At 38.8% G+C, this 18,404-nt stretch overlaps 1 protein-coding gene across 2 annotated transcripts; it reads right to left on the reverse strand.

The window, feature by feature from the left end:
- Positions 1-493: 493 nt before the first annotated feature.
- On the reverse strand, positions 494-10,694 carry LOC110170189 (potassium voltage-gated channel subfamily KQT member 2). 2 transcript variants are annotated; one of them, XM_055160570.1, is made up of 19 exons: positions 10,562-10,694; positions 9,777-9,927; positions 9,127-9,217; positions 8,766-8,892; positions 8,420-8,595; positions 7,268-7,393; positions 7,070-7,180; positions 6,776-6,871; positions 6,088-6,179; positions 5,900-5,968; positions 5,513-5,542; positions 5,267-5,346; positions 4,618-4,794; positions 3,815-3,862; positions 3,255-3,363; positions 2,373-2,504; positions 2,181-2,298; positions 1,920-2,095; positions 494-1,659 (listed from the first exon to the last, which is right to left on the reverse strand). In XM_055160570.1, exons 1-19 carry the CDS (start codon positions 10,692-10,694, stop codon positions 1,155-1,157), a joined length of 2,547 nt encoding a protein of 848 aa, XP_055016545.1. In that variant the 3' UTR covers positions 494-1,154. The 2 variants fall into 2 exon arrangements, with proteins under 2 accessions (XP_055016545.1, XP_055016546.1); XM_055160571.1 differs by having other exon boundaries at positions 494-1,623; positions 1,938-2,095; positions 4,618-4,726; positions 5,229-5,346.
- Between the last annotated feature and the right edge of the window lie 7,710 nt (positions 10,695-18,404).

Consider the following 18,404-nt stretch of genomic DNA (forward strand, 5'->3'; position numbering starts at 1 on the left):
TTTTAAACATAACCATCAATGCGCACTGTTTAACACAGCTGGTGTAAACTACTGATCAAACTACAGTCAAAAGGAACGACTTTCTATTCCTTGAACCACCAGGTGTCCATCTTGTCTACAAATTGTACCACAGACATTTTGTGGAAATAAAAAAAATTGATGTCTTAGAATTGAAAGTTCCCTGCTGGTCAGGTCGACACTGGGAGTGGGCCCTGTGCTCTTGGAATGCTCTGACTCCTGTAGGATCGGGCTATTCGGGTTTCACAAGATATATTGTGCTGCATTGTAAATGTAATTTTTCATTATATTTCTATGCTATATTCATGCTATAAAAGTTAAATGCTGAATAATACAGATCATTTAAATATTTTTTTCTACATTTTCTAGTTCCCATCTTAGTGGAGACAATTTGCTAAATGCAACATTTTATCTTAAGCACATCGTTTTGTCAGCATTTGAATTGTAAGGTTAAATTGAGTTGATTCAGGGGTCCATAGCCCACATGCTCTCTGGGAACAAGCTTACTTAAGAGTGTATTATTAAGTACAGCCCACATATTATGTTTTAGTTCAGTTTAGTTTATGTCCATCTTCAGTGAAATCTCTTGAACAGACCAGGAAAGAGTTATTACATTTGCAGATACCACGGTGATAGCTACTGAAAGTTCTGAAATCATGGCTTTTAGAGGCTACAATAAAATGCATGTATCTTCCAACTTGTTTAAATAAGAATAAATCAATAGTGAATAGCTGAAATTACACAATTTGCAATATATTGTGAAAAGTTGATCCATTCTGATAGATGGTCTGGATGAACAGTGTACCACATTTTGACAAAAAAAAAAAAAACTTCTGTCAACAGTAACTGGTGTTTCTTTTTACAGTTTTAAAATAATTGGATTGTTTGTTTGTTTTTTCTGTTGTGTAAGAAACGTTTGGCAGAAAGTCTATAGGCTTATATCCAAATATTAAAATACTGTTCTTCTGACAACAAAAAAATTACAACTTGCAGGATTCAGAGATGTAGTGTGGTGACTTACTAGATGGCTGGAATGCAGTAAAAGAATGCCTTAAAAGTGACACGTCATTGTCTTTAGGCAGAGGGATTAAATCCAGGAGATTGTTTGCTACATTAGATTGGTGTCCCTCTTTAATTCAGTGTGTTCTAGTCTCGTCCGTCAGTCTTCCCTCTGAGGGCCTGGAGGCGGGGCACAGTTCAGACTCAGAGTCAGATTCAGCCTCTGCGATGTAAGGCCGAACTGTAGCACACCGTGGCCGTGACGGGGAGATGGAGAAGCCGCTAAAAGAGCGCTCCAGTTCCTCGTGATCCACAGAGGGAATAGACACAGATGATTCACTGTCAGGTTTCTGCTCATCACCGCTGACTCCACCCCTCTCGCTGCGGTCGCGGTGTGTTCGAGACCCTGTGTTTGCAGGAGGTGGGGGGAGCCTCACCAGTGAGTCGCTCACTGGGCTTGGAGTATTACCGTGGCTGCGTGGCCAGGGGGGTGGAGCATGCTGTAGATGGCTGCTGATTGGCTGCCAAGATGTAGAGGGTGGGCAAGTGGGTGCTGGGCAGCTGCGCTGAGCTGTGGAGCTACTAGAACGAACCATTTTTGAAACGTATCGTGAAGAAGACACACTTTCCCCTGGATTGACCCTGGAAGACAACAAGAACTCAATCAGACTATCAGGTGTCAGAAAAAGGGCTAGATTTAAAATAATACAATGCTAAATATGTTCTTCTTTTTCATCATCATCATCATCATCATCATCATCTTCTTATTATCATTATTATTATTATTAGTAGTAGTAGTATTATTATATTACATTTTTATTACATCTTTAACCTTCAGTCCGTAGTGGTGGAGATTGACCACTAGATCAATGTAGGTGTAAAAAGAGCCTTGCGGCACTTACTGGAGAATCTTGGGCACAGATTGGCTCTTCTCCAAATGGCCCACAGGGCTGTGGTACGGAGGTGCTGGGTCTGGTTCTTTAGATCTGAAGTAGGCGTCTGTCTCGGACTGGGGAATCCCCATTCTTTGAATGTAGATATTCACCAGGAAGTCCAGCTTCCGTTCCATTGACAAAACCTGAATCATAAACCATTAAATGTAAAATGTATCTGTTGTCATGGAAACACATGTAAACCTAACTAATAATAATAATGTCAGTCACCTGCTTTTCCACCTTCCCCAGACGTCCCATCATGCTAGGGTCCTCTGGCATCTCTTCATTTGGTTTGGGTCGATCCTTGTCAGTGATGGGTGTTCCCCGCCCCACTATTTGGTCCACTCTGAATGTTAGACATCACGTTTATGCGAATATAAATCATGAATAACAAGCTCATGGTTTGAACTTCATCCTTACCTGGACTGGAGGTTCTTGATGCGGGCCAGCATGTCCAAGTGTCCAGCAGAATACTGCTCAATCACATCCATCACATCATATGGCCGTAGACTCTCCTTAAATTTTCTCTTAGAAACCAAGAAGCGCATGATGCTGTGGATACAGGTAATATTTTAAACTTTTCTTTACTTTATTATAAAGTGTACACTGGTACACAGGATTCCTCATATCTAATTTTGACTCTTGAATTGATTTAATTCCATATGGTCATAACATTTGCTTTGATTACAGATCAGTCATGGATACAGTAAATACAAGTTATAAAATACATACAAATACATAAACCATTTTGAAATCCATCATAAAACACGTGACAAGCTGGGGAGAAATGGATGAATGAATGACAGAATGCAGCAAAAGTGTTTATGACAGTAACACTGTGAATTTACACAATAAATAAAAAACTGCCAACTAAAGTAAAATATACTTCAGTGTCAGGTCCCAGCACACTCCTGTTTTACACTGAATCCAGTGACATTTTGGGATCTGAGACTGAAGTGCTTTGAAATCAAACAAGCAACAAAAATGTCTTACCAACAACTGAAAGTAGTGAAACAACAGAAAATGGATGCCACTGCACACGTTGACCTGTGACCTCTGACCTTTGGTCCTGAGTGAGCATAAATAAAGTGATTTAAATGATCAGAAAAAGGCAAGCAAAGCTGAATATGACAAAAATTGATTAAGAACCCCAGTTTGCGTACAGGTGAAAAATAAGAAAAACAACATACAATGTCTGAACAATGATTATTGTGAAGTCAAAAGACAAGTTGAAGTTAGCATGAGAAAACATGGCATATGATGCTGTTGAGTGCAAAACGAGAAAAAGAGAGAGAACTGTACCAAATGGCTCTGATAGTGGCCTTTAACCCCGGAGTCAGGTCTTGAGGGACAAACTCACAGTGGCAGCTTTTATTATCATCCGCCATGTCCTCCCCAGGCAGACTGGCCTCTACCAACAGCACACAACTTTACATTACAGACATACAAGTAGTCTTGCTGGTAACCGTGGTACATGCAGTACATTATGTCATCCAATAATGACAAGGAACTATGCAACTATGTAGCTTGTGTGGATTACCCCTTTTATTGACCACTTAATCCCATACCAATGATTAATTTATTTGGAAGGTGCATATCTTCTATGTGTGTGCATTGGGACCTTTGGTCACCTGCAACTTTTTAGCCATGAGATATTGATATTGTAACTTTGGTAACATTTGAAATACATTCAGACAAACAAATAAAAATCAGAAAAAACAAAAAAGGGATGTCTTTACATTGCCAATGTCTGCCAATGTAAAAGATTGACAAGAAACTTGAGACTATTTGTCCTCCTTCTGGCCCAGTCTCTGAACAGGTTAGATCTGGTTAGAGTGTGTTGTTGACGTGTGTGTTCTAACCTGGCGAGCTCTTCTGTCTGAACTCTTCATCCTGCATCTCTATGAGCACTATGGGAAGCAGAGGAGGACAAAAAGGGACTGTCAGGACGTCTGCAGCTTATGCTCACAAAAACTAACCTCATCTGGTAATCCAAGCTGAATTTATCAGGTTTGACGTGACAATTATCCACCTCTAAAAAAAACACTTTTTAGCAACAGAAAAATTTAATTTGGGGCACAAAACACAAGCAACAGATACTACAACAAGACTCAGCTGTCTTTGAAGCTGTAAGCAGACACATCCAAACACAGCATAAGCACTAACACAAGGAGCTATAATATGTACAAACTACAGAGAACGGTCTTTCCTGAAGTTTTAGTATCCGCCTCATCTACCCAAAAACAAACATAAACACAACCTGTCCATATTTGTCATCCTCTACTTCTCTCTCTTCTCATCTTTAATTCTTCACCTAATTCATTCCTCTGCCAATATACAAGGTCTGATCCTTTGAATTTTGAGAGAACACTGTTTGTTTGTAAGACTAGTCTATAACGGGGACCAATAGTGGGACAACATGATGACAACAGTTCACAAGACAATAAAAATAACACAACACACAGTCACTGAAAACATTACACAGAACACAGTCAACACACAGAATGAATGTGGCCTGCACAGAGCACTCATGCAGTGCCTGTGGTCAACATTAAACATAGTTCCTTTTGTTAATCATCAAAGATTTGCATGTTTAATGTAGAGGGTACAACACTGAACTGTACAAAGTGTACAACACTGATTGACTTGTATAAGCCCCTCCCACCTTCTGAGTTTTGCCTGGATGCTGCCCCCCGGATTCTGAAGGCCTGCCGGGTCCGGCTGCGCTCCCCAAAGCTCCAGCTCTTAGGGACTTTACTAGGACTGTCATCTAGGTTTGGATCCAGAACGGGACAGACCGCATGGCCATCAGGACCCACGCCTGGGCCCACTGTGGGCAGGACTACAACCAGAGCGAAAGAAATCATCTTTATTGTCAAATCTCCCTCATACATTCCATAAGGTCCACAAACCAAACCTTGTTACTTTTCAAGTCCAAACTCAAGGCCACAGACATGAGGCTTTGAGTGAGTCAAATCTGTATACATAAATGTATAAACTATAACACATTTTATACTATATATATAAATCTGGCCTGTACATCATTTTGTCAACTGAGCTTTGTTGTTAAATATATTTTACTATGAATAATATACTTCTTCTTAGCATATTTAAACAATATAAGCATTAAAAAACTGAGCAAGCAGCAGGGTAAAACAAATGTCTTTGTTTGTATGAAAGTTTTTGTTCCAGTGACACTGACTGAGACTGTGAATGTCGACGTGAGATGCATTATGATTATTGTGTGTGTTTACATGTTTACAAGAGTATTTCGATGTGTGTCCCACCAGTGCTGTAGTTTTCTCTCCACTTACCATGTTGAGGAGAGCCTTTGCCTTTGGTCCCAGAGCTTCGAGGTGAGGAGAAGACTCTCTCCTTTAAACTCACTTTCTGACTGCAGAGAAAAAAACAGCTCTCTGATAAGTATCCTGCTCATATACTTGATGTGTAATGTTTATTTCCCCTAAATGTTATAATTTGCAGTAGCCACTATCTAACAACAGCAACAAAAACTAAATATTTTATTTGACAAATTAAAAATTTAAGTGGTGAGCAGTGACCTGGGAGATGGCTCAGGCTGGACGTCCTTCCTAGAGGGCAGAGACAGATGAGAATAGTTCTTTATTGAATAAGGAACAATGCCCTACACTACTGGACAGTAAGTGGTCATTGATTTGTTTTTCAGCTCCTGTGCTTCATAAAACCCCGTCTTGCGGTCCATTAGAGCTGTAATTAAGTGGGTTTAGGTATTCTCTCAGGAGAGAAGTGTGACCTTACAGAACTGTATAACAAAAACTCACATTACTCACATCCAGCTAAATTAATGAAATATGTAGGTTGGTGTTGACTAAGACATTCTACAATGACTAGCAATCTTGTTTTACATTTACACCGTGTCTTAATGTCTTCTTAGTGTAGGCCTCAGACAAACAAAAACTCTCTCAAACCTGAAAGAAAGACCAGACTTGTTCTTCAGGTTTCTCAGTAGATCCAGCTGGTTCAAGGGAGGGATCAACCTGAACATACATGAATATTACAACGGTGTATAAGTAGTTAAAATATGGGAAAAGTTGAGGTTTTCTGGAATAACAATGTCCTCATGTGGACAGAGCCCGTGGGATTAAATCAACGGTACCTGTACATTGGGACAGTGGTTCTTTCATAGTAGTCCCAAGTGGAGTTGAGATCAGTACGGGTCAGGTTGGTGGCGTAAACCCTCCATGCTGCCTGTATATATCAAAATCAACCACAAATCAGTGTAAGCATAGGTCATTCCCTCTGATGTTTTATATTACACAAATGTTAGAATGTTGTTACCTCAATAACATACCTGGAGTTGTGATTTGTTTAATTCAACATTTCCGAGTTATCCTTTATTATTACATGCATCTCCTACATCTACATCTCTAATACTCAAAATGCTTTGTTTCACCTTGTGATGTCATGTAGTGAGAGTTTTCAAATTAACAGCCACCTTTTACCTTTTGTTAAGATATTGGCATTTCCAAAACTGAATTTATCCAAATGATTCTATTGAAGGTGTAAGGAGTTTAAAAACACAGTGGAGCACTTCCAGTATTACCACATGACATTATAAGATGGAACAGTGTTTTCTGTTTGAGAGAATAATTGAGCCTAAAAAAGCAGGGATTGTACATTAAACAAGTGTGAATGAAAAAAAAAAAAAACTCCAGGTCTGTTTGTGATGAGGAAACAACATTATAACATAGATCAGAAAATAGTGTAATATGGGCCCTGTAAGACAACTCTTAGTGAGCTAATAAGACTGTAATTCTAACTCTAATGATTGTACTTGTCTGTACCTGTATTAGTCCAGCAGCCGGATTCCTACGTTTTTCAAAGTGCTTTTGTCGATGCTGCTCCTGGACTTTCAGGGCAAAACCAGAGCCGAGAATGCCCTACAGACAGGCTCACTGTTAGTCATTTCATATTGGGAACACACATCTGATAAATAGTGGAAAACTGTATGTATTTATTATTATTATTATCACCATTATTATTATTCGTATTTGCAATCACCCATTAACCAGCATCTAAGCTGAAAACTGTATGTATTTGATTTAGAGCATACAAAAGTAGGTGAATAGTGAACTCACAGCAGGCAGTGCAAAGAAAGACACTCCAATCAAAGTGAAGGTGGCAGCCAGCAGACGACCGTTCCATGTGATAGGGAACTTATCACCATAGCCGATGGTTGTCAGGGTGATCTGAACAAGACCAGATTTGCGTCAAATGTTCCTAATTTGTCTTCTATATAATTACTTGGTAGGCAGCTGCAAAACAGTGGTACTGACCAGTCCCCACCACAGAGCATCAGCGTATGTCTCAAACTGCTCGTTGTCCTCCTTCTCAGCCAAGTAAACCAGGAAACTCGCCAGGATCAGACACAAGAAGCCGATGTACCATGCAGTGATCAACTCCTGCACACACCAGCATTTATAAATCAATAAAAGCATTCAGTGCATTGTAAGATACTATGTTTTGTTCAGTAGACTGTAGTTAATATTACAATTATCAGAAAAAATAGCACTTTTCTCAGCCAGTTTATTTGATGCTGCCACAGAGAACAAGTTGACCTAACCAGCATAATAAATGTTTGTGACTGGAGAAGGACACAACATCTGTATCTGTATGTCCTTGAACAAGTTTTGTACAGTGGTGTTTACAAAACACATGTTTACAAAACAGTAAGCAGTGAAGAGGTGTATTTATAGAGAAAATCTGCCAGATTGAGAGTTAAGAGTGTTTTGTAAAATCAGATTTCTGGAGTTGTGGTATTATTAAAATGACATGCAAACCACAACCATTCTGATGTGTTTACAGGCAATTTAATAAACAAACAACTCCAGAAATCTGATAATAATCAGATTTTGAGTGGGTATGTAACCGCAACCAGTACCATCTGCTGAGTGCATGAACACTACACGGTACACTATATGGCATTTAAAAATATTGATAAATACAGCATAACATTCATGATCTATACATTACCAAGAGGTCAGACAGAGGTTTCTACACGGCTTTTATGTATGCCTCTTGTTTCCTGTCAGCAGATGTCACCTGATCTGTTATTGATTATAACTATTGATCTTTTTCACCTCTCAGAATCAGCATCTATAAATACACCTCTGCACTGCTTACTGTCCCTCACAATGGCTGTGCACTCAGTGTTCAGCCACATTTCTATCATCAACAGGAAACAACACGATTCAGGGCAAGATGTGTTGTACTTATTGCCTTCTTTTTAATGCAATTCTATTTTTTACATTTGTGTATTACATTTAATATAGTGTTTAAAATGATCTATTAAATAACATTTATTATTTTATTCAACTAATTTATTTGAATCACAGTGTCTTTGCTGATATATATTTTCTAGTGTGTGATTAACAAAGCCATGTTTTGAGCAATAATTTGTCCATAAAAATCCATAAATGCAACAACACCTTGCTGTGAGCATAGACCACTGAGCCCAGAAGTTTCCAAGTGCCTCCACGGCGGTCCATTCTGATCATCCTCAGGATCTGGAGGAACCGGAGCGAGCGGATCGCTGATGTAGCGAAGACATTCCCCTGTGTCCCTGCCGCCAGCACCGACACAGAAGCTATCAGCACCATGATGTCTGGAGGAATAAATACAAGTAACAGTATGGGTTTGTTAGAATGTTTATGCTCTCCTTATGGAGTAGATTATCTCTCATCAAAATCAGCTGGTTTACTTTTAATATGAGTTCACTTCAGATGCCCTATACCCACTGTACCTCTTAAAATAATTTTGAGATTTTCAAATCACCAATGACACAGAAGGGTTTTCTGGCAAACTTCAGGCGGCCTCTCCAGCCTCTGTACCGACAGCAGCATCCAGCAGCCCAGATCCTCACCATGTACTCCACTCCAAACACCACGATGGTCACCACTTCCTGTCAGAAGACACAAAGAAAAGCTCTCTACACAAAACAAACTAAACAAAAGGTTTGTTAAGTAAAGCAATTCTCAGATATCAGACAAGCTCCATTGTGTAAGAAGAACAATCTATTTGCATATAAACATGGAGAGGTTTGATAGAAATATTAGCAAAGCACAGGTGATAGCACATTTTTGTTGGAGCCAGGATATTTTCAATGCCTATAGAAAAATAAATATAGAAAACATACCAAAATGTATAGGGCATCCTCTGAACTCTTCTCATATTCTTTGATGGTGGAGAAGACTGACAGAACAAGACAGGAGAAGACCAGCAGAAACCTGCCAATAACACAGTACAAAGTGTGCTCAGAGTCTCATATACAAGTCAAGGTTATTTCATTTACACACCAGTATCACAGAGTCTCTAGTATTTTTAAAAAGGGTAACATAAAGACTGTTGTCAGTGCAGACTGATAAACGTGGGATGGGACTCAATGCTGCTGCAGCAGAATTTGAGCCCGTCCTCGGAGGTTTGGTTGGACGTCGCTCAAACTTGTGACACCTGCCAGCTTTTATTTTCCGCTGCTACTGTGCTCTCTCAGTGAGTCATCTGTGAGAGGCGAACACTGCAGCGTCACTGCAGTAATAATCATCAACAATATACAAGAGAAAACAACTAAAGTCAAGGCCTTTGCTTTGTTTTCTTAGTTTAATCCAGAATCAAATTAATGTGCCAGTGCTTAAGCCTTTCTACTATTCATTGTACCTCACTCACTGATCTTGGTCTTGGGAAATCTAATTGAAATAAGACTTTATAACTGATCTTTGTGGTCTGTGTAATCCATCAGTCATCCTCGTAGGTAGGGTCCATAGTAAAGTTCTCTTTAAGTGTTCTTACACATATGCATGATAGATGAAGGCCCATCCTCGAGGGCGCTCTAACACATTGTAGAGAAAGTTCTGCAGGCGTCTGTAGATGGCATTACGTTTCACCGGCTTCTTCCCTCCTGACACACTGGTGCGCTGTCGCCGGGGGCCCTCCTCCACACCTGAGCAGACATAAGGCAAAATGTAACCTACACTGTTGATTGTTCATAAAGCAATTATTGAGTAACACTGAGTGGCTCTAGTAACACAGTGGCATGTTGTTTGGTGTTTTTGTTGTCCTCAACTAAAGCATCATGGACTTTCTTGAAAAAAATGTCTGTATAATCCCTGAGTTGTTCAGGTATGATCCATAGCAAAAGAAAAATTCAATTCTATCAACTGGACAAAAGTTTTGCAGTGAAGACATTTTGTCACTCATTCAAGTGGCTTCTTTGGTTCTGGTGGAAAAGCACTATATAAATGTTAGGTAGCCTATAGTATCAAATGATAAGACATGAGTACAGTTACTCTTGAACCCTTTGTACAAAAAGGAAAGATGTTCCGTGAGAGTATCTGTGCAGTGAGACATTACCAATGGCAATGGATAGACCTACTACTTTTGGTTTCAAATCTGCCAAATTATGTACATGTATTCCGAATACTAGGCTTAAATAAGATAATACAAATTTTGATCAAAAAGCAATTATTATGCCACGTAATAATACAAATAGACCTATAAGTAATTACATCACACTTTCTCAAACTAAATCTGTGGATTACATGAGTGAGTTAGTTTTCCAGGCGTCAGTCACACACCTGTGATGAGGAGGGCCCCGTCCCTGCTCGTCTCCGCCACGGCACCCTCCAGGCCCACGAACCCCACTTTGAGCTTCTTCTGGTCGTTCTGTGATGCGGGAAACACGCCGCCGTTCCGCGACTTTTGGACCATGATTAGAAATATACCGGAGACGAGAAAGGACAGGAGAGAGAGGAAAGAGGAAAGAAACGAGCGGAAACGGGCGGAAAAGGACGAAGCGAACCGAACACGTCTTTACATGATACATAGAGAAAGGGGAATTAGTACAACACGCGGGAAATGAATGCGAAATACGAATGGCAGAACAAATAGGGACAGGAGAAAAAACAAAATGAGTTTTCTAAAAATAGCCGAGTGCCTACGAACAAACAAACACGTAAAAGCTACGACTGGACAAGTGACAAAAAGGGAGACAAAAAGAAAACGAAGGAAAACCCCGTTGGAAGTGAGCAATCAAAATAGAGACAAATGTAGGTACGCACATCGCTCCAAATGCGGTAAACAGGGTGGGGAGGGGTGGAAAATAAGAATGATGGAGGAAGAAAATAACAGCCTACAATAAAAATACGAACCGAGCTGAGCGCTTGCAATGTGCCGCAGAGGGGTGCGCGCTACCGCCACCTGGGGCGCGCGCCAAGGACCGAGGAAAAGAAGACGAGGAGGAGGTAAAGAAGATAGGAAAGGGAAAATAGAACAAACACCAAAAAGCAAAACTCTGTTTACATCTGTCCCTCAGTTTGATATCATACACGAACCGGAAGTGCAGGTCGTCAGCTGACCGAAAGAATGGAGGAGAGAGAAAGAAGACTGTTGCCAGGGAGACAGGGAGAGGTGGTTACCAGGACAACCATATGAGGAGAAGGTAGTTATAATTGTTTATAGACCTCATAGAAAACAATATTTAAACAAGCCTGTATTTATTTACGTTAAGACACGAAATAATCCCTAAAAAGAAAAGGTTGCTGTACCCAGTGTTGGGAAGGTTACTTTTCAAAGGTATTCCCCTACAGATTACAGATTACATACCCCAAAATGTAGTTTGTAACGTAATCCATTAAATTACTTAAAGTGAGTAACATAATCTGAATACTTTGGATTACTTGATATTGTCATGTGTTTTAAATCTACATGAATGTAACAACCACATCCTGAAAATTCATGTTTGTTCAGTCTTTACTTGACCAGATTAAAAATATTATAGAGAAATGATTTTTATATGAGATCGCAATTATGTCCACCCTAATGTTAGTGTCATATTGTATTAGTTAAGTCCTAGTTTAGACCTGGTTTTAGTTGTTTCAGTCCTGGTTTAGTCCTGGTTTTAGTCCAGGTTTAGCCCAAAATGTGAAAACAGGAAAATACCGCCATGTAATCCATTTATTTCAAGAAAGTAACTGTAATCTAATTACCACTCACTGAAACAGAAACTGAATACAGTTACTCGTCATTTGTACTCTGATTACGTAACTCCGGTACATGTAATCTGTTACTCCCCAACACTGGCTGTACCCTGTATTCTCTGTGTGTGTGTATATATATATATATACACACAGTCCCTGACAAAAGTCCTGTCACTTATCCATTTTGTAGAAACAAAAGCTTATAACCTGACTTTAAATTAATCGATTGGTTTTAGAAATGTCTCATATGAAAGCTAAAACTCTCCCAAATTATGCTCAATATACTAAAATAAATTTGCTTCACTGAAGAAAGATTGATCATTTAATGAACACAGAAAGGTCAGATTTTGGCAAGACAAAAGTTTTGTCGCCTACAGAAAATTGAACAAATAATTTACTTCAAATACAAAAATATGTTGCATAACATCAGTGAATGAAGTAGTGGTGCTGTGAGATCCATATTTAATATCTTGTATGACTCCATGAGCTTGAAGGACGCATCCATGCGGTTCAACAATGATTCATACAATTTGTTGATGAAGTCATCAGGAATAGCAAAGAAAGCGTCTTACATGCCTCCCAGAGTTCATCAAGATTCTTTGGTTTTGCCTTCCATGCTTCCTCTTTCATTCTACCCCAGACCTGCTCAATGATGTTCATGTCTGGTGACTGGGCTGGCCAGTCCTGGAGCACCTTGATCTTCTTCGCCTTGAGAAACTTTGATGTAGAGATAGAAGTATGTGATGGAGCACCATCCTGCTGCAAAATTTGACCCCTTTTATGGTTGGGAATGTAAGAGGAGCTAATACTTCTTGATATTTTAGGTTATTGATATTTGCCTTCCACCCTGCAAATGTCTCACACACCCCCATACTGGATGGAACCCCAGACCATTTTTTTTCCACCACCAATCTTAACTGTTTTCTGGGTGAATCTTGGATCCATGCGGCTCCAGTAGGTCTCCTGCAATATTTGCGGCGGCTGTGATGTAATTCAACCGAGGATTCATCTGAGAAATCCACCTTCTGCCAGTTTTCCAGAGTCCATCCTTTTAGCAGGCTGTGGGTCTTGGCAATGCCACATGGTTTTTTAATTGTCTTTTGTTTAGTGCTGGTTTCTGTGCACTGATTCGACCATGGAGACCATTTCCAGACAGAATTCTACAAACTGTTGTGGTTGACACAGGGACTTGAGGTGACCAGGTCTGGTGGAGTCTGCTGCAGTGGAAAAGGGGCCGTGGATTTTTGAATCAACAAACGGTCCTCCCGAGCAGTTGTCTTGCGGGGTCTGCCGGACCTGGGCTTGTCAAAAACATCTCCAGTCATTTCAGATCTTTTTCTTATTCTTTGTACTTGATGCTGAGACACATTGAAGGTGTCACCACCTCAGCAGTGGATCTGGTCTTCAGCCTCTTGATAATTAACGCTTTGGTCTCAGGGTGGATCTTAGGCATGTTGTCAGAGGTCAAGTTGCAATTGATGTGAAGGTCTGGTGAGCTGGGGTTCTTTTTATACACACCCACTAATTGATTGATCAGTAACTGATCACAGGTGAGGCTCTAATCTAGGATTGGGTGCATCATATGACAAGACGACAAGACTTTTGTCTTGCCAAAATCTGACCTTTCTGTGTTCATTAAATGATCAATCTTTCTTCATTGAAGCAAATTTATTTTAGTATATTGAGTATAATTTGGGAGGGTTTTAGCTTTCATATGAGACATTTCTAAAACCAATCGATTAATTTAAAGTCAGGTTATAAGCTTTTGTTTCTACAAAATGGATAAGCGACAAGACTTTTGTAAGCAACTGTATATGTGTGTGTGTGTATGTGTATATATATATATATATATATATATATATATATATATATATATATATATATATATATATATATATATATATATATGCAGTTTCCTTCTTGTTCTTCACCATTTTGGAGTAGAACCCGCAGTATCCTGCATCGCCTTAAGATGGAGCCATTTAACAATGTAACCACAACAAGAAACTTAATCGGGATCTTTTTTTTTTTTCTTTCATTATTTATTTATTTATTATCTCAATTTGCTCACAGTCCAGTGCAGTTTGTTTCATAGCCTAGTGGACCTGCCCTCATAAAATCTGTTGTTTGTCTGCTGTGTGTTAATAGGGTAGCTTTAGTCTAGATAACCTATGTTTTATACTTGTATTAATATAATACATAATAATTGTATTAATATATAATTGTATTTGTTAACCATTTATTTCCATCTTTGCCTTTTGCACATGCCTGGAAATGACACCCACCCACTCACAGATCTGTGTGGAGGAAGTGAACCTTTTGTGAAAACCAAGGTAATTCAATGATTTAGTGACTGATTCAAATAGGCCTAATGAACAAGTTCATAGAGCTAATGAAGCTGTGTCAAGGATAGTGCTTGGGATGTGGAAATGAACTATAGTGGAGGTGCATATAACCTTGCACTTACAAGAATATAAAGCATTTATGTCATACACTGAAAAAGTTATGTTATCTTAAGTTTTTAATCTTAAAATGTTTAATAATTAAAATCTACACAGGGTCAAACATATGTTATGTTGTCTAACATTTACAAGGACTTTCAACAAAAACATTCAATGTGTGTATTCTCTTAATGCTGCTAAATCTTACCTGTGAGCTATATACAGTCTGTGTTTTAAAGGCTACAAAAGGCTATGAAGACATGAAGCACACAGACATGAAGTTCACCTTTGTCTTCCACAGGTACATTAGTCATTCCTCACTGTGTTTCACATGTCTGAACTCTGAACGCTTGTTCCACCCCTGCTCCTCCTGTCAGAGGGGGTGATGGGAGGTGTAGGCAGTCTCCCTGGAGTCTGTACCTTCTTTACAGATGATGAAAATGGCCAAACTCCATATTTACTGGTCCCTTCCTGGAGACCCAATAAAGTTGTGGAGTTTCTAATTTTGCACTCTGCTTTCCTGATTGTATCACTGATGAATTTGTATTTGTCTCCTTCACTGTCTTACTCCCACAGATCCACCCACAGAAAGCTGCGTTGGGCTGCTTCTCACATTCTGATGACCAAGTAATGAAAACGCCTCGAGCTGACAGGTGAAACTGCACACCCCCATATGTAGGCAGCACGACTGGAGATGTCAAATTATTCACACGGCACCACAGCCAGGATGCCACTGTGTCAGAATACAGTGGTACAGTTTTTGTGAAGTCGCCTACTTGAATGCATATTTCCCTGAGGCTCCCCCTGGCATGGAAAGTGAACCAACAAGTTCATCTGTGCTGCTTGCAACATCCGATTGTTTTCAAATGCAGCTTTTATTGCCATGTATCAGATGTGAATTGAGGATTTAAGATTATTTACACACAAGTACTTGGAAAGGATTATAAAGTTAAAAGAAATATAACTTAAAAAATTAAAAATATAAAATACTTCAAGTAAAATGACTTAAATATGCAAACATTACATTTCTGATGATGCAAAGCAAAAACTTAATATTAACTGTGGGGCTTAAAATGTTTCTAACTAATATATATTAATTACAATTATTAAAATGTTAATTAATTAAATTGTTTCTAACAAATATGCAATATAAATAAACAATTCAAATGATGGTACTATTTTTGTGTATTAACCATTATATAACAAATTTAAAACCAATTTAGAAAAACTGTTCAGTAGACTAAAGTTACCTAAATTCCCTGTACTAAAATTCTTCCGACTGAGTATATCAAGTTAACCCTTTTTGAAAAGAGATCTGTTGCTCTACTGAACAGGCAAATGCAAATATACAATATTTTATAACTGTGTTTACTTATATTTACTTTGTCATACATTCAGTACATTTTATGGTCTGTAGTCTAAAACAGTAAAAGTACTAAGTACTAATGTACTAAGCCTCGCTACTATTCATTTGTTTATGAATACTCATTAGTCAGACAGCTAGACCTTCTGGTGTTTATCACACACTGTCGTTTTTTACTTAACTTTTTAAATGTAATTTCATCTTCAGAAAAAACTTATACAAAATCATTCAATTACCTATGCATTTGTTGTTGACTATTATTGGTGTAGTTGTCCCCTGGAGCTGTATAAGAATGTAGGCACTTGTCTATTTCTCCCTCTATAGGCTTTCTGATTGGCTGTCCCAGGGCCCCTCCTTTTCCTCGGCCGGCTGCACGCGATCGGTGTGTCTCTTTCCTCTGTATTGCTCCTGCAGTGTGGAGGAGGAGAAGCACGCACCCAGTCTCCCCGTTGCCGTGTGTCTGCCCTTGCACTGCTCCAATTGCAGTCACAGCTCCACCGGTGCCCCCTTTACAGAGCTGGAGCTCCACGATGACGACCGGGACTAGCTGCGGGACCACCACTGACTTTGGGATGAGAACAGCGTGGGATGAATGAAAGGCAGAGATGGAGCCAGTGAGGCAGGTGTGTGGGGGGGCGTCTCTGGGAGGTGGTGTGGGTTTGCTTTTTGACAATTGTATCACTAGCGTAGTTGTGTCTCATCTCTCATTCATACCTGCAGGCATTTTGCAATAATACAAAACAAATGGAACAACCTAAAACTGAAGGCAAAGGGCAAAAGATAAGAACCATGGCTAGAGGAATTTGACTTTCTCATCTTAAAAGTCTATATGTTTTTTTTTGTAAAGGTGCTATTACATTTTCAAAAGAAATCTGTGCAACATAATAGTACTATAAAGTTTAAGTACTATCATAAAACTTACTGCAGGGTTTTTGCACTTGAGGAACCTGAAGTAAATTAATATAAATAATTATTAAGGCGTATCCTGATTCCTGGCATTGTCACACATGAAGTTAGCCTCCTCACGTCACTGAGTATGCTGTGAAGTTTCATGGTTGTCAGAGAGATAGAATGTGTTTACTTTATTCTTAATATACTCGATTGCTTTGACATTAGCAATAAACAAAAGCTACAACCAACTGTAAGTACTGTGCACTTTTAACACTTTTTGTTTGATACATTTAACTGTACTGTTTAGTCATTTTTGTTTTTTTCAGGTCTTGTGAAAGGTGTATCTTCTTGACTATTGTATAAGAGCGTGTAGGTTGGAGAGATTTATTTATAACTTCAGAAAAAATATTTTTCTGAAGTTTTCTGTTTTCTATTTTCCGATCTTGTTATAATGTTGTGTTTTGTTTCATTCTCACAAGTTTAACACACAAATTCAGCATATTTAGGCTGAGTTCTTCCTTCAAACAGAAAACACTCTGTTCCACCTTGTGATGTCATGTGGTAATATAGAAAGTGCTCCACTGTGTTTTTAAACTCTATATACCTTCACTAGAATCATTTGTACAATTTCAGCCCTGAAATTTCCAGTCTCTACTGAGTTAAAGGTAAAGGTTAACTTGAAAGGTGCACAAGCTGGAACAGAGCATTTTGAGCACTGGATAGGTAGATGAACCAATAATCATAATACTCAAACATGTGTGAATCAAACTAAATACAATTTCAGGAACGCTTTTGGTGAGTTAACAGCATTATAACAACTTTATAACAACATTATAACAACTTAGAGCTCACATAATTAACTGAATTAATTTTGCTCAACATATAGGACCTTTGAAGTGTTTATGCTGAAATAAGCAAAAGATTAAGATGTCACTGAAGTTTTTTCTCAATAATTTGCCAGAAAATATTACATAGATTTTGTTCTCACTTTTAGTCTTCAGTGATTATTAGTGTTTGCTTCAGTACGCTGTAGCAGGAGCATCAATATGTACTGTCTCCTTTTTCAGTGAATCTTAAGTCATTTTTTTTTTGTTTCCACCAGCCTGACATTTACACCTTTCTGCTATGTGTGACAAAAATAAGATAAAATGCGCTAGACCAGTTATTTGTTAGAAACTTTAATACGCCCTATTGCTTTTACATAATGTATACATTGGTTTCTCACTTTGTGCAGTCCATCTGTATTCTTTAACTTCACTTTTTTTTTACTAAAACAAATATCTAAATTATCTATGTGACAAAGTTTAGTTGATGAACGATATTGTTGGCATTATGAATTTTTGTTTTTCTTTTCTTGTGAGCAAACTTTATTCTACTATTTTAAGACGAGATGTTAAAGTGTTTCTGGTCCACTGGCTTCAGTCTATGTCCTTGAGTTGTGTCCTCTGGTGGGCAGATGTGCCATATAGTCTTACCGCTGTGGGGATGTGTGTAAATATGTGTGTGCCAGTGTTTTTGTGTATAAATTGTGTATTGGATGCTATATTTAGCCAAGCGTGGCGTTGTGTTGGAGGATCTCCAGTTTGTTCTGAAACTGCTCTGAGTCAATTTTGAAACGCAGCCAGAGGGATGTTCTGGGGGTGGAGGGAGAATTGGAAAGATCGAAGCGAGTCTACATTCCTGATAGAGATTTATTAACAGCCTTTCTACCATTTCATCATGTTTTCGTTCGTTCGTTCACAAACAC

The sequence above is a fragment of the Boleophthalmus pectinirostris genome, unplaced genomic scaffold (genome assembly GCF_026225935.1).
Source record: "Boleophthalmus pectinirostris isolate CB_2022bp ecotype Guang Dong unplaced genomic scaffold, ASM2622593v1 HiC_scaffold_3, whole genome shotgun sequence".
Taxonomy (NCBI): domain Eukaryota; kingdom Metazoa; phylum Chordata; class Actinopteri; order Gobiiformes; family Gobiidae; genus Boleophthalmus; species Boleophthalmus pectinirostris.